General features: G+C 38.8%; 1 protein-coding gene across 1 annotated transcript in view; it reads left to right on the top strand.

The window, feature by feature from the left end:
- LOC309580981 (myosin-IIIa-like) overlaps positions 1–24343 on the top strand; it is a gene marked incomplete at both ends in the record, with an annotated part of 58403 nt that extends 34060 nt beyond the window's left edge. The window contains 9 exons of the mRNA XM_082295331.1: positions 479–590; positions 1213–1375; positions 1547–1598; positions 6137–7055; positions 7721–7859; positions 17780–17889; positions 20428–20468; positions 22225–22365; positions 24238–24343. Coding sequence (XP_082151457.1) covers positions 479–590; positions 1213–1375; positions 1547–1598; positions 6137–7055; positions 7721–7859; positions 17780–17889; positions 20428–20468; positions 22225–22365; positions 24238–24343 — 1783 coding nt within the window. The remainder of the gene's footprint in view (positions 1–478; positions 591–1212; positions 1376–1546; positions 1599–6136; positions 7056–7720; positions 7860–17779; positions 17890–20427; positions 20469–22224; positions 22366–24237) is intronic.
- Between the last annotated feature and the right edge of the window lie 9 nt (positions 24344–24352).

Raw genomic sequence — 24352 nt, 5'->3', positions numbered from 1 at the left:
ATCTCAGATCGTATTAAGTATCTCAAAGGTAGATGGTCTAGCACATGACATAAGATAGGAAATTTTCATTACATTTCTAAGTATAAAATAATATAATTTAGGCAGAAAAGCTTTTAAAATATTTTTATTTTATTTCATTTTTATATTGCTGCTGAAATCAGTTTCACAGAATGTAGAGAGCAGGAAGGGAACAGTGCACTACTCTACTTGGGTTGAAGGAGACTCTTTTTAAAAACCTTCTGGTGTTGATACGGAATTAAAAAACCTGCCAGGGTGTGCAATATGTCACTCATCCACTTTTGATTGAGTTTCTCAGTACTGTGTATAAATGACTGCACTTCCTTTCATGCTGTTTTGGTTTTTTCAGTGCTATGTTTTCTTTCATGCAACTGTTTTTATTATTTAAAAGAATGGTTTGAATGTATTTGCATGTATTATCCTCCATTAATCAAATAAAGAATCATGCATTTGTCTTTAGGTATTACCTCATCTGTTACAAAACAAATGATGATCCTCCAGTCAGCCCGGAAACCTGTGCTGCCATCTTGGAAAAAGCCCACCTTGACAACTGGGTTCTTGGAAAAACGAAAGTAATTTTTTAATATGCTGTATCTTCATCATTGCAGTATACCATTGTTAACATATTGAACAATTTGTTTTCTCACCCATTTGGTTGGAGTAGCTCTTCGTCTCTACTTTTTTTAAAAAGCAAACTCCTTAATATACGCCAGGAATGTGTTGGCAACCCTTATGCTGGACTCATTTTTCAGGACTTATGTGAGTTTTATGCTTGATAAAAGCAACTTAGTAAATAAACAATGGTTTAGGTTTAAAATTGGAAAGTGGAGAAATCGAAGGTTCCAGATTTGGATCACGTTTATGTAAAGTACATTAGATTTGTGAGGTAAACTGTCAGCCTTGTAGTTTTGAAAACAGATTTATAGTTACAGACTGAAGGTCTGCACTGGAACTTTAAAAGGTCTTTCCATAAAAACATTACTAAGCAGGGACTGACTAAAGATACTGAAGAGAAGAGTAAGGTAAACTAATATCCCAAACAATGAAAATGCTATCTCTAAGAATGATCCTTTAGGTACTACAGCTGAAGGGTCTGTTCATCATTTGAAATCATCTTGTAACTCTTGTTGATATTACGTGGATTGAGTAAATAAAGGGCCTGGGGGAGTAACTATGCCAGTTTCTCTTTTTAAGGTATTCCTCAAGTACTATCATGTGGAGCAGCTCAATTTAATGCGGAAGGAGACAGTTGACATGATTATTTTGATTCAAGCTTATGTCAGAGGGTGGCTGGGTTCCAGAAGATACAAAAAGATAAAGGAACAAAGGGAACAAAGTGCTATTAAAATACAGTCAGGTAATAGCTTTAAAATATTTAACATTTTGCTTAAAGCTAGTGCATGTGTACAGTTGATAGATTAATGTGCATGCTGGATGTGGATTTTGCTCTTTTCCTGATGTTACATTTGACAAAATATCTTATACTTGGTCATATCTTTTCTCACAAAGAAAAATTTCTTCTAACCAGGTTATGACAATCTCTTTACTGAAATCAAACTTATCAATGTTACATTTAAAAGGCAATTTTAAGAATGGAAGGGTGTGATTGCACAGATGATACTCTTGTTAATAATATTCTGGCATGCACTTACAAGGTTGTATAATGTAATAATGAAAATAAAATATATTAACTGTCCTAGATAATAAGGCAAATTACCCTGTTGATGGAGGCATCAACTGATTTTTTTAATACTTTCAAACATCATCTTATTTTACATTCTGATTATCTTGTGTTTTGTATTCATTTAATTCATAATAACTTTACTCACCAGAATATGCAGTTTTTATGTAGATTTACTACTGGTGCTTGTTTGCCATGTTTTTTGAAAGATAAAGCCTGCAAAATATTTATGAATATTTTAATAGAGGTCTGTAATTCCATATTTTTTTTTTCTTTTTTGGACCTAGTGGATTACCTAATTTTTAACATCTCTTTTCAGCTTACAGGGGGTTTGTTGCTCGTAAAGAATACAAAAATGCAAAACATAATAAAAAAGTGGAAGAATATATTACCAAATTTCAAGCAAGTAAGAATTGTTTTCTTTCTTGGCTTTTAATGTGCTATCCATTCACAATATATTGGCTCAGATTCTGGCTACACTGATTGACTATGCTCATTTGCATGTTCTGAGGTATAATTTGTCTATTATGTGTCTATATACAGTGGTTGTATATATATGGGCTCACTGTACCTCAGAGTGGTTTAGGGCACTTTCCACTGCTGTGCAGTGGGATGCTCAAATGCCATAGCAAACCTTGTCACTCCTAGTCTGAGATCTTGAAGTACTACAGCTACCCAGCTATGGGTATTGTTGGAACCCACACAACACTGCCTGTGTGTCGTGTGTGCATGTGTGCCGCTCGATCAGGAATAGGGTTTGTTATGTATCAGTAATGGTTATATTTGTGAAGACTGCAAGCTGTAATTTCATTCATGTCTCTTTTCTTTTTTGCCATCACTTTGTTTCTCTTATGCAGCCATAATGACCCTGGGCCCAGGTGTTGCTATGCGACATCCCTTTTTTCTCCCTGTACTTTGGTCTCTCCCCTGTCCCTGCAGAGACATCCCCAAGCTAGACGTAGTCTAGGCAGCTCTGAAATCAGGAGCAGAACAGCTGGAGAGACACGGGATCGAAGGCCAGGTTGGATGGGACTATAAGCAACTTCTGCCCATGGCAGGGGGGGTTGGACCTAGATGATCTTTAGGATCCCTTCCAACCCAAACCATTCAGTGATTTTATAATTCTATAAAAACAGCTGGCACAAATCTGCACAGCATTTTTAGTAATTACAAAGGTGGCAACCCAAATATAAGCTAGTGTTGCCAGTAGCCAGGCTATCTAGATTTAAACGACCTCAGATACGCCTTCATGAGTATGTACCACCACCAGTGTTGCTTTTAATCATTGTCAGATGCATCTGTTACTTGCACTGGGCCAGTGTGTACTGAAGATCACTTCACTGCAGTTGGTGGAACTTAATTAGTGTAGAAAACAATCTAAAACCAGCATAAAATCCAGTGATGTGCCAAAAATTATTACGCATCTGAACATTTTCAATTATATTAGGATATTTAGCAAATGCAAAAGTATAAATTTACCACTTCACTCTGTTGATGTCCTGAATGTTTCTTTTTGTCCACCTTCTCTGTCATGTCTGCAGTTTCATTTCAACTTTCTCAGTGCAAAAGTAGCCAAAACTAAAATAAAGTCCATTTTTACTTAGCTCTCTCCATTTTCCCCCCCACATTTATTTATAAAGCAATACAGAACTGCTCTTCCAGTTTAAAAAAAAAAAGCTTAGACAGCTACTATCTCATAACAAACTTCTCAGAAAACCTCAAAGGTGAACCAAAATAGTCTAAAAAGACCAGATGCAGCTTATATTGGCATGTCCATTGACAACATAATTTGATTTGTTTCAAAATAACTCCTGTTGACTTGCTTTTATATGAAAATGGGAAGAGAATTGGCTCAGAAATCCAAGAAACTCCAGAAGTGTTCCAAGTGGTTTACAATTTCCACTTTTCTAAGACCCTGTCAGACTGCAATATAAAATCTAATTGTACTACTTCCAAAAAGTATTTGTGTTTCTTTATCCTATATCCAGTTATCAAGGTGTAATTTATGCCCATTTTATATGGTGCTTCTTACACTGAATGAAAGCACCTAGTGGAGCCCAACCTGGCCTAAGTTATGAGTGGGGAATGCTAAAGCACATAAAACTGAGCACTAAGTTATATGAATGTGTTGGAACAGACTGCTTATGCTCCCTTCAAGTGAGCTTGACCTTTTCTCTGTGATGCAAAATACTCTCAGCAGAGTTGAAGAAAGAGTCCCATATCTACCATGTCCACAGGGTGTTTAAATCACCTGAATCCACTATCCCCACACTCTTGCTATTGCATTTGGAATTAGAGTTCAACAGAAATATTTTGACAAAGCACTATGTTCTTTTTATTTTGCCAGGGATTAGCGGATTTGTGCTGAATCCCTGGAATTTCAGATTTGTCCAAATCACAGCACTGTGGAGACTGTGACAGTTCCCATTAAGAAATTATTTGCAAGTTCAAAATTTTTTGAAACAACATTCTGAACACAATTTAGTTTCTGATTAAGACACTTCAGTGTAGATGTCTAAATGTGATCTAGGTGTCTAAACTGCTAAATAGTCTGTAGAGCCTAGGGTTTGATTAATTTTATTCAAAATCAGCAAATGCTCAGCTCATTTGCCCTCATACTGGTATCTAGTGTCATTCAAGGTGCCCTGGTTATCTTGTCTGGCCTCCAGCTTTCTTTCACGTGATATACCCAACTTTTCCTCTCCACAAAGTCCCATCTGTCCTGTTCTTTCCGCCAGCTCCACGTAGATGCCTTGTTATCCTGGAGCACTTCAGGTGGCACCAGATACCAATGTGCCGGCAATGGCATCAAGGCCCCATCTACATGGCTCAGGGAAGGCCCATGTTTGAGTCCTTATTTCTGGTTCAGACCAGAAACTTTAACTTGTGCCTCCCACGAAGCACAAGTAGGGAGTTTCCCTGCCACAGTGCACCTGGTTACTGTGGAGCTTGGCACATCTTTCATGCTGAATGTTTTTATTTTGAATAATGAGTCTTTGCAGAAGGAGCATGAGCTAAGTCTTCTGTAACTGCTGAGCTATAAAATTTTAGTTTCTCTCTGATCTATTGAATGTTCAGCTAATTCCAAGCCTGTGTCAGTTGACAGCCTGGTAATATCTATATGCTGATAAGAAGGCATTTCCCAGGGAAATGAAAGACAGAGTCAAATCAATTGCCTGAATCAGGCAAAGCAGGTTCAAAGAGCTCAGAGTACTGTGTTCTAAAGGCACTTCTATGGCTCTGTGCTTCTGTTTTATTCTGTATCTTCCTGTATTTTCTTTAGTCCAATAAAATATGAAGAAAGAGCTTGTTTGTATCCTCATGTAGAATGGATACAGCTTTCCAAAATCTCAAAAAGTTTCATGGGAATAATTACAGATAATCATAATAGGCACCTTGGTTTGTATTTCTATATTAGCTTTTGTTTAATTCTGTTAGCATTTGACTGTCTGAAATGTGTGTGACACCCATTGCTCGTTGCCTAAGGTTGTTTTGCATTACAATTTGTATCAGTTGCCAGAGGATACTTACTCAGGAAGAAGAGAAAAGAACTAACTGAAACAAGAAACAAAGCAGCAATAACAATTCAGTCTCACTACAGGGGATATAAGGAGAGGAAGGTCTTCAAAAGCAGGAGGTAGTGTTATTTTCTCTTGTCTCACTCAAATGTGTCCCTTTCCAGTAATTACAGTACTGAATAACAACATTATAAACTAAGAGTGAAGCAAATTAGGATTATCCTAGATATGTATGCAGAAGTAATGTATATTTATGTGGAGGTTTTTAATGGCAGTAGCAAATTTTCTCATCTTTTCAAGCCCAAGGAAAAAAGGCATATTTAGGAGAAAGATCAACAATACTGTACCTACCTGTAGTGTTAATGTAATCCATAGATGAGTCTCTTCTTGGAATTAGCTCATAATAAAAAGTGTTCAGACAAGAGTGAGACAGATACCTGCAAGGAACTATTCTCATCTTAAGTCACTGTTCAAGATAAGCAAAGGTGATGACAGAGGAAACACAGAATACCTTTAGGATTGTGTGTATTTATACATTCTTGAGATGCTAAAAGGTTTATGCCTTATGTTTTTGTTAAAATTTAAATTAATTCTTTACTGTTTTATCAGCCCTCATACAGCCTACATTGTCTTCCTGGCAATTTTCCATGAAGTTTAACAGGGATATCCCTTTTCACTTAAGAGATGATGATGTTGATGATAATAATATCATCCTTTTTCACTTTAAGAGACAATAATAATAATAATAACAACAGAAATTGCTACCTTTCATTCAAGCTATAGGCACTAAATCTTTCGCATGTTGCAATGTATCAAATTGCCAGTTAGTACACAAAGACCACCAAAGGTAGTTGTAAAATTGTCTCTCTTCTGCATCTTCTTCTGCTGTAATTTTTGCCCAAAACTCTGTTCCATTCAGGGAATCACTTAGAAAGCAAGAAATTGAAAATGCAGCATCCATTAGCAAGAAGGAAAATGTTGAAGAACCTCAAGATCCTGAGGAAAGTCCAACTGAAGTGAAGAGTGCCCTCCCTAGAACAGAAGAAGCAGCAGGTGCCGTTACAGAAGACGAATTATCTGCTGTGGAATTCCTTGAAGCACAGCTGCAGCCAGCTCAAAGTGATACAGTGGAAGAAGTGGTAGGCAAGGAGACTCAAGATGAAGCTGATGCTGTCACTGACAGTAAGTGCTCTGGGTATAGTGTCACAGGGAATGTAGAGGAGCCACAGCAAATATCTGCTGAAGGAGAGGCACCTTCTGTGAAGCAGAACCTGGCAGTAGAAGAGATTAGTGAAGGTGAAGAACAGGACTCTTTGGAAGAGTTACCCAGAAAATCTTCTGTCAAAATCTCAGCTGAATCTAGACCCCAGCAAGAGCAAGATAATCAAGACATACTCAGTGCAGACTGGCAAAATCAAGAATCTACTGTGGTCCATCCCAGGGCTGACAGGGATGTGGAAAGAAACCACCTAAAGCGTGAAGCAGGGATGCCTACAGGAGGTAAAGGAATCACAAGAAAAGAGTCACTAAGAAGAGGCTCATGGAAGCAAGCTGAGGCAGAAAAACAAGGTTCAGAAGACAAAGAGAAGGCAGCAGTGGTAATTCAGAGCAATTACCGGGGTTACAGAAGGAGGGGACAACTCAGAAAAGAAGGAAAACTACCTTGCAAAAGTCAAGAGAAAACAGTAAAGGAGCCAACAGAAGCAATACACGTTCAAACTAACAATCCCCAATCAACGAAAGGTAGGGAAAGCATCAGTACAGAGGTCGAAGACTCTAAGACGGTGAAGGGAGACCCAGAGCAAGAGGCTTGTGATTTGGCAGCCTTTTCACGACAGGTAAGAGGCTTGTAAGCAATGTATGTTGAGCATAAAACTCTGAGCAGTGACGGAATGGCAAAATTATTTAACTGACTTCAATGGCACCAAGGTTTTGCTCTCTAAACTAAGATGGAGATTTTGTAATGTGTTTTCCATAAAAATGCCTATTTTGGTTTGCAAGAGAAAATAGCATTTTCAGAAAGGAGGAAAAGACAAAGAATACTGGCAAAAATAGTATTAATCTGATTTACGTTAAATGCAGAAGCTTTGCCTTTGTTGAAATGTTTGTTTACCCGTCAAGGTCCCTAATTCAGTAAACTCATGAAATGTCCCTGTAAATGAAGCTAAGGTTGCTGTGCCAATGTCAGAGACTTGCACATGTGCAGAGGAGTATGCCTACAGGTATAGAAGCAATCTTGCATCAGCAAGGCACCATCTGCTCACACGTGTGAACCAATAAGAAGTAGCTGTAGGACTGGACTGCAGTGTGGAGTTTCCTGTGGCTCTTTTTTTTTCCTGTCTTCATTTTTTTCAAGAGATGAGGAGGTAAATGCGGTAGGGGTGTACACTGCAGTAGGTGGAGAAATACCTTTTAAATTAATTCTCTAGTTCACTATTTTACCTTTGATTACCTTGGAACATGTATCCGTATTTCTATAATAACGTAAAAATGTCTTTTTCAGATATCAAAATTATCTGAAGATTACTTAGCATTGCAGCAAAAACTGAATGAAATGATATTGTCCCATCAGCTGAGACCCGTGATGATGTCCAAAGATAAGCAAGCTAATGGCCGGCTTTCTTCTCATGTTTGTCAGTCAGGTAATGTTTAACCTAACTGTTAGCAGAATTTTCATTTGTAAACAGGACAGGCAAGAAGCTACTCCTGGTCATGTTTTAAAGGCCAGGGAACTGGTAGATGAGTTAACTCCAGCTGCTCATATTACTCAAGCTGTATATTTTTGTACTAAGCCCCAGTACATGGCTGGAACACAGTTTCCAAAGAAATATCCAAGCCTGGTTGGGATTTATGTAGTTACCATTTTTGTTGGTGTTTTGTTTCAGTGCTGCTTAGGATTGCTGAATGAATCTTTGTGAGACCTAGACACAGAATGTCTAGGAATACTTTTATTTAGTAAAAATTCCATATTGGCTCTTTTTAACTCGTGTCACTCAACTGTGCTATTGGTAGGATATGGGACTGTGCTTTAAAAACAAAACTGTTTTTTACGTAATATGTCAAACAATTTACTAAAGTTTATCACATATATGCTGAGTGAATTTTTAGCTATCCACAGATGCAACTTAGGTTATTCAAAACCTGTAACTTCTGCCCATGTTGGTGGGTATGTCCTTAAAACTGCAAGCAAAGTTTTATTAATACTTGGCATCCATTTAACTCACACACTTTAAGAGGGCATGATCTCTAGAAATACTCTCCAGAGTTATTTATATTCCAGTTAACATGGGCAGTGAAGGTTCCCAAAATTCAAGCATGCTTGGAGCAGCTTGGGTGGCAGTGGCAAAGAGTACTGGGAGAATAAAGAGGACATGGGATTTTGAACATGCAGATCCTTAAGGCCCGTGCCCCACCAAAAGGACCACAAAGAACTGATTGAGCTGCTCAAGCCTCTTCTGTTGGAATAGATCTAACAGGGAATTTCCTCAGCTCATGTCCTGGGCTGTGGACGCGGAGGAAGATGAGGGCAGATGTAGCAGGCTGTGTCTCCGTTTGTGTGGCAGAGCTCGTGCGAGCCCACTGCACTGCCTCTGGGGATGAGCTGGGATAAGATCTAGGACTGTCTCTCACTGCCCAGAGCTAGTTGTGCTATTTTCATTATAGCATTGTGGATTCAGTTGTCACGCATGATGAAATTTCTTTCTGTTCCTACGACTACATTGAAAAGATCTTAAAAGGACTTCAATCCTGCTTTGGAGTCCTCTCAAATGGGCAAGATGCTAAAAATGAGGGCTTGGTGTTTACACCTCTAAGTGTAAACTTGCTGCTGGTAGGTGATCTGTGATCAGCCTGTTTCCAAGACCAAAGTCTGCAAGAGAAAAGAAATGGGAAGTGGAAAACTAAGTGCCATGATCTTTCAGTAAAGACAGAGCAAGGTTTGTGATTGTCATTAATGGTTTTGTACTGAGTTCTCTATTAAATACTGCAGATTTTTTGACAAGATAAACCTGAGAAATTAAAAATGAATGCTTTGGAAAATAACTCTTGGTTCTAACACATTTTCCAACAGAAGCTAGAGAAAAGAGGTAGATAGAGGGAAAAGGAATATACAAATCCCTGTTTTATCAGTTAAAGATCTCATCACTTGCACGAGTGAACCAGGTGAAAATGAACCAGTATGTTCTTGCTATGTGCAAAATACAGTGAAGTCTACCCTTCACACTGCTATTAATTTAAGTAGCTTTACAGGAGACAAAAGCTTGCCAGGGTTTGTCACCCGTGCATCCAACCCTGCCTAAAGGGGTGACCAGTCAGCCACTTCACTTCCCTTTATCTCTGAAAATGTCACGGTGCTGTAAAACCCTGCAGTGTCACAGTGCAGAAGCTTTCCAGTGGTGAAGTATGCTAACCTGTCCACTGAAAAACCTTTCTTGGTGTGAAATGTGAACGTTCTTTTTCGGCACTTGAATGTAATTCACATGACAGGAAAACTCTTACTTTTCTGGCTATGACCAATGTACCAAATAGTGAAGGCAATATACTGCAGTAATTCCACAGTTTGCCTTTAAGCCAGTTGGAAACCGGCTTTATCACAAGGCTGCATTGTCTTAAGTAGATGTCTATTACAGCAAGCATGATCTAACTAGGTGTAGAGAATATTTAAGTAACAATATGCCTGTGTTCAGTTCATTTAAGTTGTACTCTCTAAAACACAAGAGTTACCAACATTCTGGACATTGTACTTCTTCCTGTATGCAATATAGTAAAATAACTACAAGACCCCCAAATATTTGAGGTAAGGTACTGCAGACGGTCATGCTTAAGGGAAGCAGGTTGACATGGTGAACCACTGCCTTATTAACAGGGAGGAACCTTCCTGTCTTCCTGCCTACTTTATGTGTTACAGTACAATTTATACACACACATTTACAGAAGGATGTGCTTTTGCTGCAGCTTTCCCTCTATGGCTGCTTTTCCTGTCCTACTCTTATGAAGGCAGGGATTGTTGAGCTTTAGGTGTTCTTTTAATCATGTGGTGTTAGCGCTGGTGGTGGGGTCCGTGGCTGCGACCCAGGAAGAGATGACCGGTCCGGGGAGATGGTCCCGAAAGGAATCGCCTGCCTGAGGCCTGGTGTCTTCCTCTCAGCTGCTGGCAGAGGAGCCCTTGCAGAAGCTATCAGCTCTTTAGTGATTATCAGCTCGTGATTTCAGCTCAGCTCTGCAGGGTTGCCTCTAGGCCAAACCAGACCGGAGAGAGAGACGAGAAGACCCATATGGCTGGTTCCGCACGAAGGGAGCTTTATTGTGGGTGTCGAGCTCTCCCCTCTACAGAGGCGAACTGGTCTTTTATAGGGATACAGGGGATCAGCAAGGGGACCAATGGATTACAGAGGGTCTGGGATAGACCAGTGGGTTACAGAAAGATCTGCATAGGGTCTCCCAAAGGATTGTGGGTCTACTTTTCCTCACCATGACTCAAAAGTCCTTTCCAGGGAGTCCTGCTGGGCGATTGTGAAATCTCTTATCTCAGCAGACATCCCACCAGGGCAGTGGCTGGGCATATCCCACAATGTGGTATTTACCTATTTGTAATTACTTTGGTCATTTACATTTATTTACACCTTTTCATCAGCTTCACTAGTTTTATATGTTGTTTTACGGCTGTAGCATGTGAATTGTATTTTATAGCTAGATAGGAGAGCTTGGCTGCCTTTGTCTATGACTAGGTGGCCATTGTGCAATAAGAGAACTTACCACTTCCTCTGATGAAATATTTTACTGCATTGCTACCCACAGAAGGGGAGGAACTAAGGGACAGCTGATGGCATACTGTGACAAATGTTCATATTTTTGTTTGTTTGTTTTTAACAAAAATGCAAAGCTTGCAGTTCAAAGAACATCTGAGCAAAAGGTTAAATTAATCTTAAATCCACAAGGTTAAGTTGTTCTTAAATGAGTTTCTTCATATTTATAAAATGCATAAAGCAAGCTGCACAAGGTTCGGGAAATAAACAAAATTCCCTGTGCCTAGAATCTCTAAGTAGGTTACATTTGCTTGCTTACATGCTTTCACCCAAATGTAATGGCTTCACCCCAGAACTGCACCTTTGACTGCTAATGAGACTTGGGTTGCTGTGGTGTCAGAACAGATGCACAAATGGCTGCTGTCAAGTTTTTTGAGATCAAAGCCTGAAGTAAGGGGAATTTGACCATTATGGGAGCAAATATTTTTTCTTTTTTTTCCAGATGAATCATAGTGCTTATCCTTCTACTTATTAAATGACAGTTGAAGTACAAAATCTCAGTAAGAGAATTTTCTATATTTAGAATGAAATTTACGTAGTATGAGGAACCCTGGTGCAGCTGAGGACCTTTTCAGCTAAATGAGGCAATGAGACAAGCAGGGTTTTCATCCAGGATTCCTCCTGCTGTAGGCTGTCAAAGCACTATTTACGGGAATTTAATGGGAAGGCTTTGCAAGGAAAAGGGAGCCTGTATAGCACTGGGTGAGCAGAGCAGTATGCACCAGACAGACTTTCTTCTTTGCAAGTGAGTGGTCAGCCAGGGAGCACTGAGGCGTGGGACTGGAGAAAAACAGGGTAATCAAGCACTGCTGGCTGGTGGTTTTTGGCTGCAAGAGTGGCCCTTTGGGCACCATACAGTCAGGATGTGGAAGATCTGCGTTGGGAGTTGCTCAGATTCATGGCAGAGCATAAGATATGGGAGGTCATGGAAGTGAAGTACAGCCATTTTCCTTAAATATCCTCTCTTAAAAAGCAGTCATTTCTCAAGTGACCAGACTTGAGAAATGAGAGGTGCTGGAGTGAGTCCAGGGAAGGGCAACAAAGCTCTGAAGGTGAAGGGTCTGGAGCACAAGTCCAATGAGGAGCAGCTGAGGCACCTGGGGATGTTTAGTCTGGAGAAGAGGAGGCTCAGGGGTGACCTTATCACTCTCTATAACTGCCTGAAAGGAGGGTGCAGCCAGGTGGGGGTCAGCCTCTTCTCCCAGGCAACCAGTGACAGGATGAGAGGACATGGCCTCAAGCTGCACCAGGGGAGGTTCAGGCTGGATATCAGGAGGAATTTATTCACCAAAAGGGTTGTTAAGCATTGGAATGGACTTCTCAGGGAAGTGGTGGAGTCACCATCCTTGGGGGTGTTCAGGAAACAGCTGGACATGGCACTTCATGCCATGGTCTAACTGGCAAGGTGGTCAAGGCTAGACTTGATGATCTTAGAGGTCTTTTCCAATGTTTATGATTCTGTGATTCTGTATTAGTGTCATCCAGAGACTGAAACTGCTTCCCTCAGTGGGGCCATGGGACTTACTCTGCTGTACACAATCGGAAAGTTCTCAGTCTCTTGCAGTTTCAACTTGTAGGTCTGTGCCAGAGTAATCCCTCTATTTTTTTCCAGATTGCTAAGAATTTGTAGCCATCAGCAGTAATTTCCAAATCTGGCTGTGTTAAACATCCCATGAATTAAAAATACTTAAAAGTTACTAATCAGAATGTTGAAGAGCAGTGCTTTTCTCTGTGCAAATTCCAAACTTGAGTGGTTACATCCTCATGCTGTGTACAATTAGAACAGTAAAAAGGTACGCACATAAATGTTGTAAGCAGTAGTACCCATTCGCTTCTTATTATCAAGTCCTGGAATTCCAGTTGCTATATTTCCATTTCTTCTGATTATTTTCAACTGCCTCTACAAAACCTATACAATTATTGCTTTTCCTCTTGTTTTCCTTCCTGCTTAATTCTGAGCCCAGCTTTATACTTCTGTCTCCATAAGATGTGGAACAGCTCTAAATCAAACATGTAACATTTCACTTAAAGGACCTGAAGATGGCTTTGTCTGTTTCTTCAGGTGGCTTAATAAATAGAGACCTTTTGTCCCTTAGATGTTTATCACAGCTGTAACCACACTATTTCTCCAGTCTTCAGTACAAAATCTGTTGTAAATCATAGTTAGTTTACATTAGCCTCCACGAATGTTGATTCCTCGAGACTGCTGTCTTGCAAGCTTATCATTGTATGTCAGAATGTGCAGACACAGTTCAACCTAAAGGGCTGTTGATACTGATTCATCTTTATTCGAACATTTCTTGCTCATCCTTGAACGTTTCAAGCACATGCAGCTCTCCTCAGTTCCTGTAGTTTGTGGTGGTGTCCAGGACACACATAAATATTGTATAAACATTTCAGCATATTTGGAGCTTTCAGTGAAGCCAGAGTATGAAAGTATTAATATGTTGTAGAATTGAGGGTGTATGCAGCTTAGTAGGAGCCTTTGTAATAGTGCTAAATGAACTAGCTGAGATACTGGTAGGAATAAAGAATTTTTCTTGGATTTACTAAACCTTCTTGAATGTTATCTGGCAGCCACACTGTTCACATGCCTTTCCTGACCCTTAACTCTGTATTTCATTTATTCTCATGGAGAACAACTTTAATGTTTATTATCATCGCTGGACCAACCTCTTTTTTTTTTTTTTTTTTGACTAACCAAGTACTGACTGGATACACTTGGGAAGTCTGAGGAGGAAAATCCCCCTATTCCAACCTGTTATTCAATCTGTCTTCCTCCTGGTAAACCCTTTAAAAAGCAATGTCTGTGTTGCATCAAAGTTTCCAGTTTCTCCTACGTGTTGCTCCTAAGGTGTGTCCCAGCACTGACAGCACCTCTTCAGGCAGGTACAACAGCAAGGTGTGGGCTGGCGGCAGAGATGAAAGTCTCAGCACAGTCCTCCATTCAGCTCCTTAGCTCTGCTAATGATTAGCTGTGATGTAACCTTAAGCAAGTCTCGATGTGTCTTTGTGCATCTTATTTACCCTTCTAGGAGGATAGGGATGATAGTGCCAACCTGGCACTTCTGAAGCGCTTCGACAGCTACGGTGTGAATGGGTTTTGTACCACTGTTGTAAAATACCTATTTAAATGACTGTTAGAGGGGAAACATCAGTTTTCCTTTTACATATAAAGCACATGGCCAGATCTTGCTAGAGACACTTGAAGTCTTAAGGAAAAATAAGCTACAAGATACTTTACTATGGAGAGATTGGACTTCAATAAAAACCTTTTCTTTGTCTTGGAATACAGAAGCAACATAATTGCCCTGTTAATAAATTAATTATTTCACTCCTCCCTTCTGCTTCACTGCTTCCTGCAGAAAGGTATAGGCCATCTGGAAAACAAGCCCATCAAACTCACTGTTTACCAGACTTGTGTATTTAATTTGCACCCCCAACCTTAAATTTTACTAAGTAAATGATTTCCGTATTTATCAGAAACTAATAAAAAAGCAAATTTTACTTTGTATTATCCAATACAAATAACTACCACATCTGCTGAATTTTGGTAGCAGTGAACACAAATCTAAGTGCAAAAGGAAATCACAGCTTCACTTTCTGGTGAAACAAAGAAAGCAAAACCTTACTGTGTAATTTGGAGGCAAAACTCAGAAATGCATTTTCAGCCCTATATTTAATTTTTAAAAGGAACAGTGGAGGTCCAAGCTTAGAAGGCTGCCTGTCCCAACATGGTATTTCTGTCCCCTCAATTCTTTTGCAGAGCTTATACATATGTACAACACAAGAGCTGAGCTGAAAAGCGCTTTTTTTTAACTGAAACCTTTATCATTGTCAAAATGGTATTTTTTGAATGTAAAAAGCAGTCTTCTTTGCAGAGCACACAAGTATACAAGTCATTTTAGTTGGAATAATTGTAATCTAGAATACAATAATGCTTTATCTGTTTGACACTGATGAATTAAATAATGTAACAGCATACACAGTGGTGAATTCTTAGGGGACAGTAAAAAATCTTTAGGCATTATGAGAACCTTTTCATTGGGATTTTCCTAGAGCCCCCAAATCGGCTTCATTTCTTTTTTCAGATTTTCATGATCTTTGACAAATTTTTTGAAAATATCCTACAGACAGGGTGTTAGGTGTTCTATTCAACAGCACTGAATTTTAAGGATTTTTTTTTAAGGTAGTTGTGCTTGTTTGGACAAATTTGGAGGAAAATATCCTCTGATACAAGGCAGGTTACAACCATCCTTCCCCTAATGGTTCAGGAAAAAATAAATTTTCCTCGGAGGAAAGTGAAAGAGATAAAAACTATTTATTTAACAAACACAAGGAAAAGGGTAATAATGCTAAATAATAAAACCTCTCACTGTGGAGAGAAACCTGGGAAAATTCCAGAGTCCTTCTGTAGGTGTGATCTCTCTCCTCCTCCTCGGAGCTGGGTCGGTGTGGGCCCACCTCCGGGGCCTTGGTGGAAAATTCTCCCGATGTGTTCTGATGTTGAAACAGTCCAGAAGAGAAGAAGGGAAAAACCAAAGTCCCAGGAAAACAAAGTTCAACTCTCCGTCTCCCTCTGGAGAAAAGGAGCCGAAAGCTGGCTGCAAAGCAAGCAGGGCGCTTCCTCCACTCTTGCTGCTGCAGAAGCAGAGGAGTCTGTGTATATCTGTGTCCTTAAACAACTGCTTTGAAAAGTTTGCTTGGTTTTTTCCTCTCCCCCCTCTCAGGCTCAGTTTAAAGACACAGAAAGGCACAAAATTAATTTCTGGGCATAGAGCAGCGATAGGGGATACATCATAAAGTCACCCCAAGACAGTAGTGTTTCCACTTTGGACTCTTGTTGTGTTTAAAAATAAAATAGGGAAGATATGCCTTTTCTCTCTCACAAATGGAAAGTCAGATAACTCCAGGTGGCCCATTTGAAATGCAGCAAGGTAGCAACAGCCCACATTAAGAGCACAGTCAAGCCTATTGAAATCAAGGAATGTCACTTATATTTAATACAGGTAACTGAAATGAATTTATTGCATCTAAAATTCATTTTTTAACATGAATTAAACATGGCTGTAACCTGGCTTAGAAAAACACCATTGTTCTCTCAAGTGCAAAATGTTAAAAAGATACTTATTTATTTATTACAGAAGAAGCAGTCTGCATTTCAGATAAGGAACTAAAACAATAAATGTAATCATTATCCAACTACAATTTAAATTAACATTATTCATTCTGGCTCCTCTATATACCCATGACCTTTACAAGCCTTTATTTATCACACATAACAAAAAACTTAAACAGCTAATTTTGCAGGAGTCAACACTGATGTATCACTGATCGTTTCTCATTTTAAATGATTATGCTACCTGCTTAATTAAAAAGATGTCTGCTGTACATGGGAGAGTTTTTATTCTTATAATGTGAAAGGGCTTCTGATGGTCATAGGGGAACAAAATGGTGTTAAAGTCACTTCGTGTGAAAGTGGATTATATCAGCAAAACACACTTTAGTAATTCACTGGGATCTAGATCCCCATTCCAACTTCACACTATATTAATTTATGAATAGGGAGATGTTTTTTTCTCATGGACTGTCCTTAGTATATCTGTGATGGGACAAGGGCAAGATCAAACCTCACTGGATAATGCAAGATACCTCAGACACTTAGTTCACTGTGCTGTGACTTCATTCACTACTCTGTATGTGTCCCTATGACCCATTTCTATCGTTGGTGTTCTGCTCTGTGCAACCCCCTTCTCCTTCATCATAAAGGAATTGCTGTCACCCCATTAACTTTTCCTATAGCTGAAGCTGAAGGGAAGGAGACCAGGCTCACCAGGCTGTACGTTTGTGGTCCCTTGTCCCTCCAGAGTCAATTCTATGGTCTTCCAAGGCATTAGGAACCCTGCGCTCTGTGTTGTCTCTGTGACAAACAGCCTATATGAACCCAAGCAGCCCTGTATCCTAGCACTGTCAGAACTGCATATAGAATTTTAACAAGCAAATACCCAAGATATTTTTCTACTTCTCTGTGTGCCAGCCAATGTAATCTACAAGTCAGTGTCTAACTCTGAACTGGGAGACTGCCATTTTGTGTTAAAATCTTGATTTCATTTCTATTAGAGTGAAGGCATTTTTCACATGTTGGCAGAAAGCTTTTGTAGAAATAGAGACCAGAATTCAAGTATGCTGACATAGACTACATTGGATGCGATGGACATGGTCATGCTGTGTTGCCCAGTGGTACGTGATTTGGCTTGAGATGAAAAGCCTCAGCAGGAGACCTGGAGAAAAATCTTCACTATGATAGTGTAGAGGACAACCTCTGAAACAGAGGCCTAATGCTAGTTCCCTCATTCAGCACCTTAAAGATTGACTTTAGTCTGAAAAAACATCACCCCTGCTGCACAGGTCCCTGTTATGAGGCAGTGGCCTCACAATAGCCATTATCCTTCAGAGCCCTTTTCTGAATGTGAAGCATCAGCCCTTTTCAGGAGAGGCCTGTGCCAGGCAGACCTTTGGGCTGTTCCAGCCTAGCATTCATTATGTGGCATTTGTCCCTGTGGACAGTCAGGACTCAGAAGAATAAACCCATTCTCTGCTGATGAAAATGTCCAGACCAGTTGCTTTCTTGAGTTATTGCAAGCAGTTAAAGTGGCTATGTGGAATTTTTTCTCTCTTTGGTGAAATTCTCTGCTGTTTTTCCAAAAGCTTCCCATTCTGTGAAGAAATAAGTGTTGCTATCTTCTGCTTTTTTACAGTTGTGGCCAAAGTAGAAGACTCTCGCCCAATGCAGAGGCCCCCCAGAAGGCCACGGAAGCCCAAGACATTAAATAATCCAGAAGACTCCACCTACTACACTCTAATACATGTGAGTTTAGGAAGCTTTTGTGGGCTAAAACTGTTAGATAATTCCCACCAGACTATCTTTCTAATTGCCCAATTCCCATTATTCTTTTCTAATGCAACATAAAACCTGTGTCCTGCTGAAAGGAGGCATGCCACAAATGTCACATTTCAAACGAGACTTGAAATTGGAGTACAGAATTACCCAGACTGGGCAGCTATGTCAGACCAGTATTTACTTTTGTACCTAAACATACGTATTTTCATATTATGCATAAGCAGCATTTGCATTTTCAATACCCAAATCAAGTGCCCTGTCTCCATAGTTTCTTTGTAAGTCACAGGAGAGAACCAGGAGAGTCACAGGTTTGTTTGGAGCTATTTTGAGCCTCTAAATTAGTGCTTGATCTTGCAGAGAGAGCAAATACTAAAATAAGCTGTATTAGTATGCACACTGTAACTTCCTTTACAAATGTGTCAGATTGTGATTATGAAGCATTGGCAAATACCAACTGCTCAGGAGACTAATGGATTTGAGTGTCTCTATATATATCCTTTGGTCCAAGTTCAGATACCGAGTGCTGCTTTCCCCTCTTGACTTCAGTGCCCTTAAATATAGGAAAAAAAGGCAAGAAAGTAAGCAGAAAGAGTGAAAATGTAAAAGCAGCTCAGAAAGCACTCCCAACAAAAAAAGCAATTAAACTGATTTGCTTGAGGTGCCTGTATCTTAGTGACCTATTTTAACAGCCAGTGAGAACCCAGCTAATAAACTAACCATAGCAATTGCTTCTCCTTTCAACAGAAGGTGTCACCAGGGCCTGTAGGGACAGTTGTGTCTGGCATACCAAAAAAAGACAAATACAGCTATGTTTTATTCTGGGACTTTGAAATAACACAGCTTTGGAACTGTGATATTCTGAAAAGAAATTATATTCTTAGAAATAAATTTGCATGTAAGAATAAAATTTGTTTTGTGAAAGCAGGATTGGTGAGGTAAAGGACTGAAATGAAAGGCATGATACAGAATTTGTATTAGGAAATTTCTGAGGAGAAGGGTAATTCTGAAGTAAATGCCTGTTTAGAAAGCTAAGACTATAGTCAGGAACGTGGTATTTTCTGAGAGCTAATTTGTTACAATGGCCAGCTCCGTATCAGAAAACAGCCATGACATCAGTGCAAACAAAAACTGCAGTAATGCCAGGAAATTTTTAATCAATTTTTCAGCAGCAGATTTTCAAGATATTAATCAATATTACCTTCAGTTAGTTTTATTTTCAAGAAGGTGTGAAAAAGAGAAGCCTGTCTTCCTGACATGGAATTCACTGGTCAGGGTAAGGTTCAATGTAAATATCTATACTGGAGCTTAGAAAGGAAACTTACTAGTTCTTAAATTCTTAGACCTTGGGTAAGTCATGAAGCTCTAACTTTAGATGGCAGTCAGCTTTAGAGGGCAGTCAGCTTTCCCAGCTATTACGGATTTTCTACCTTATTAAAAATCTCTGTGACCTTCAGGCATTCACAGATTATTATCAAGCCCAGATCATATGAAAGTGAAGAAACACAATATCAGTGCATTTTAAAAAAATTTTCTCTATCTTCTGCAAAATCAGGTATTTCTCTCACATTATGCTACAGACATTAATTAGACACCTTACATTCTCACTTGTCTCCTTGCATATCAAATGACCTGAAGGGTATACAGGTATAAACGAAGCCTGACAATAGCCCATTGTTCATATGAAGCAGTAGAATTTTATTTTGGGGTATATTTCTTTAAATCAGCCTATCATTTTGGAATTTTGTGTCATGTTCATTTGCCTGCATACTGAAGTCCATCAGGATTTCTCATTCTTGGTGATTTTACAGTGACAAATTCTAATAAGTTTTCACTCATTTGCAAGAAACACAATTAAGACCATCAGTACTTAAAAATAATGCCTTTGAAGTGTTATGCTGCAGCATAGCATTGTTTTGGCTGTAGGGATAGAACTCTATTAGAGATAAGAAATTATTCACATTCCCTATGAATATTCTCTCCTGTACATTTTTAGAAATCTTGTATCCTAAATGTTCTTTTGCCACCTAGTATACTGTTTTTAAATGGGGCCTTTGTCCATTTTATTCTACTAAACCTGTGTGAATCCTACATTGGCATTAATGAGAATAGGATTATGCCTCCTTCCACTGCATTGCTTCCATTCATGGAAAATCTCATGGCAATTCTCATGGCATCACAGTAAATTTGCCTCAGTGAGATAGTGTTGTCAACTTCATTAAAACAGCTATAGCTGTTTGAAAGTTTTAGATCTTCTTTTTCTGTTCTGATCATCATTACTTTGGGTTTTTGTTTTTTTTTCCAGTATGGCAACAAATTTGGGAGCAGCAATGCTGATCTCATTCTCCGTCTCAAAGGTTCTTAAAAGAGATTTTTCTGGCACACTTGCTCATTCTCTAGAATTTCTTCTAATGAAAAATATATACCATTCTCCTACCTAACACTGATGAATTGTATGTTTGCATAAGCTTTCCTTTTCGTATTTTTAATTACTTTGTATTTTCTTAGAAATCAATACAAGATGAAAAACGGAAACCAAGAAAAGAAAGGTAATTTTCTTCATTATCTCACTATTGTCATTCCAGTACTCTAGAATAGTTTTTAGCTGTACTTCAACCAGGAGAATAAAGCATTGAAAAAATAATGGTAATTTGGTGATTCACAAGGAGACATGTATACAAAGTTAAAATATGCAATTTTCATTGACTAAAATCCATTATAGAATTCAGTCATTCAGTTCTCCTAAAACATGGCCGTTTACCATGGTAACACAAGCATTATAATAAGTTAAGATAAGGTCCATATCAAAGATATTTCTGACACAGAAAATAATTGAAGGTGCTTAAAATTCTAGTCAAAGCAAATGGGCAACCAGTTCTTTTTTGTTAGCAAAAATACAAAGATTGTCAAAATTTTCTTCTAAAAATATATGAGTGTTTGGAAATAGATAATAAAAAATTAAAACAAAGACTAATAATAACAGCTAAAGAAGAGTAGCCCTTGGAATTTGAACCAGAAGTGGTTTCTTCACAGTGTAAGTAACCTATTTTGATGGATCTCTGCAGAGAAAAAGGAAGCAATAGATGGATTCTGCCTTTCTGTATCTTAGATCCTTACGTGTGCTGTAGACCTGGTTCACAGCTCCTGACATACATCAAAGCTTTATTTTATTTGTGTTTCTATACTGAGGCTTTTTTGCTGCCCCCTCAGTGGCACTGCTGTGGTACCATGTGTGCAATGGCAGCCTGCTCATAGATGACAGATGAATGGACTCTCTGCACTATCCTTGGCTAGGGCTGCAGAATACAAACTCCATAGCTAAAATTTGTATCTTAAAGGATGTTGCATGGCATTACATCTATATAAAATGTGCTCACAGAATTGAGCTTCATTCAACCACAGTTTAAATTGCACTTGATTATTCTGCAGCTTAAAGGACTGACCTTATGTCGATGTCCCCCATGTTTGGTCTCTTTCAGCTTTTTTTCTCTTGTCATTTGGATCCTAAAAAAATTTCACACCTTATTGCTCTAGTCTAGGGGAAGAAAAGCCTGTAACACAAAAAATCTAGTGTCTACACTAAAATCTAGTGTTTTCTCTCATTGGCCTCAGTTAGGTTTCACTTATCTTAAATCTAGTTAACCAGTTCCCTGACTGCATCTTCTTTCATGTGATGACTCCATATTAGTGGAACATAGCAAGTGAAATCTATTAATTACTTCTGGTTTCTAACAATGTGAAGATTGAATTCTGAACTTCTCTGTTCAGTTTCTTTTTAGGATATTATTTCTTTCCTTAGCCATTCTAAACTAAATGTTGGGATTGATTTTTTCTGTATGTATAATACTCAGGATAGCATTCACCTAACAAAATAAGAGATATCTGCATTACTGACACCCGTATCAGAACCAGTTGCTTTAGACTCTCTTCTTATACTCAGAGGAAAAAATAGTCATCTTTAGGAAAATTATTCGTTTCTTGCTCAAAGAGGTATCTAAAATAGGCCAGATTAATTACACCATAAAAATGCCTCTCTGCTGAGTCTAGTGGCAAACCCAAACAATTTCAGTCATCTGTGTCTCCTTTATGAATATATAAAAATATTTAGCATTTCAAAATTCTCAATATCTACATTATACAGTAGTCACACTTCAGAGACTGATTTTTTGGTGCCTACATATGTTTTTCCTTAGATCCTCACCACATAAACAGAACTAATAATGGTATTTGGTTGCCTTGGGTTTGTATGTTGAAAATAATATTGACAAGTTAACCATTTAACTTAGTGTTCTTATTTATTGACAGTCTGAGTAAAGTGCTAGATTTAGATATCTACTACCAAGAAATTTCCTCCACTGACTCCACCTCCAAGGACAGCAGTACTACCACAAGAAGGAAGAGACACCCAATTGAGCGCAGGACTTCCATTTTAAGAGCTACTGAGAGGTAATTCATACAAAATAATAATAGGAAAAAATAAATACTGTATATCCTTGTTGAGATATTCAAAAGACTAATAAAAAGAAAAGAAATGCACTTTCAAATTGCACATTATTTATCCATGGAATTTTACCAAATCAACTTGTAAAACATATAGCTGAAAATTTCCCGTCTTAAAATGGGAATATCTGAAACATTCCCCATGCAGGAGGGATAAATGCCAGTGTGATTGGTGTTTAGCCTACCTGCTAGTTTTTGGTTTCCCAAGGGCCAGATGGACAGACATTCTGCATCTCTGATCTAAAATAAAATTAAACTGAAGCAGAATCTAAAAACTGTATTTCTGATTAGTTAGGTTTTAAATAGGGTGGATGTGTGCCAGACTTTCTGCATGTTTTCTGCAGGTAAGACTCCAGCTGGACTGCCTCCTTCTCCTGCTGTCCTGTAGCAGGACAGGTGTCTGTAGCCTGAGTGCACCTCACCAAGGTGGACAGTAAGGAGAAAAACCCTAAAGGGATGGTTCACTCGACTTCCTCTCTTCCCACGTAGACTTCATAGAGGGTGACTGCTGCCAGGCTAAGCAAATTCATATTCCCACTCTTGCCAATGCACCCACACACACAGCACATGCAAACACATATCTATAATATCTTAATATAATTGTATCTTCTTACATGTTCCTAAATATAAGAAAAGCTTGGAAAACTATCTAGGTCAAAGTCTTAAGGGAAACATTAAGCCTGGGATGACGGCTGAATTTGAAAATGTATCTGTAGTAACAGAGAAAATGAATGTAGAACATTTAGAATGTAGAATGTTTTGTGCCCGTTAAGTATTTCATTTCTGGCTTTTTTTCACATAGGATCTAAATTAGTTTCAGGAAAGCGTTGTGAAGATGTGTAATTAAAAGTAATAATATCAGGGAATTACCATACAGTTTACAACCATTAGAAAATGTTGCATTTCTAAGGTGTTTAGTTACACCAAATCTGTCACCCTGAATCTGGTGTAGATGAATGAAAGCCTTGCTACTGAGTTTACTAAAAGGAATTTCTCACCCTTTACTGTATGCTGCTCTGATTGCAGCCTAAGTAGCCATAGTGAAGCAAAATACGTGTAACTTTTAAATTAACATTTACCTCAGAGGGCAGATGGATGCAATTAGTAAACATTTCTGCACTTCAGTATCTCTTGAATAGGGTCACAAGGATATAAAGACTATACAGCCATTTCAATTACAGAAGTGAAGCACTGAGTATTCTTTATTTGGCAGTTTACCTTCAACATTGGTGTAGGACCAGTGGTGGGAGCACCTTTAGTATAGAACACTACAGATTTTTGTAATTATTTCAGAGTAATTTACTTTTTAAATAACTGTCTTTTATTTTTAATCTTGCTTCATGTTAACAGCTGATGCCACATCACCATTCCAGCCTGTCAGAGGTGACATCCAAAATGCATCTTGCCATCTGAAAATAAAATAAAATGAGATGGACACTTACAGGGAGCTCCACAGGCAGGTTAAATACAGAGCAAACAAATTTATGCCAACTGAAAATCTGGTGCAGTAACCATCAGGCAAATGCTACTGCAAAGCATCCCCATCCTCTCAATGTTTTTATGTCCTTTTATTATGTCTCCTTCATAGAAGAACATGTTGTTCTTCTGTGTTCATCTGCTTCTAGCACATAATGTGTTTGTTCCGAGGTGCCTGTTTTGTGCAGCACAGGAAGAGGCCTAGCAAAGTTAGCTGATTTTTTTTCTTTCTCCTTTTATTTTCCCCCCACAAGGGTGGAGGTTAAGCAGTCGATTAGGAATGTTTGCCAAGGTAAATGTTTTGACTTTAATTTCTAAAACACTTCTGTGCTTAATCCCTAGGTCGAGGGTTGCAGAAAGACCCCTGGAAGAGAGTAAAGCCGAAGATAATCCCTATGACTACAGACGACTGCTGCGGAAGACCTCACAGCGCCGGCGCCTTATCTAGCCATTCTAG

The sequence above is a fragment of the Coloeus monedula genome (assembly GCF_965178545.1).
Source record: "Coloeus monedula genome assembly, chromosome: 1".
Classification (NCBI taxonomy): domain Eukaryota; kingdom Metazoa; phylum Chordata; class Aves; order Passeriformes; family Corvidae; genus Coloeus; species Coloeus monedula.
The sequence above is the reverse complement of the archived record's forward strand: the minus strand, read 5'-3'. Positions and strand labels throughout refer to the sequence as shown.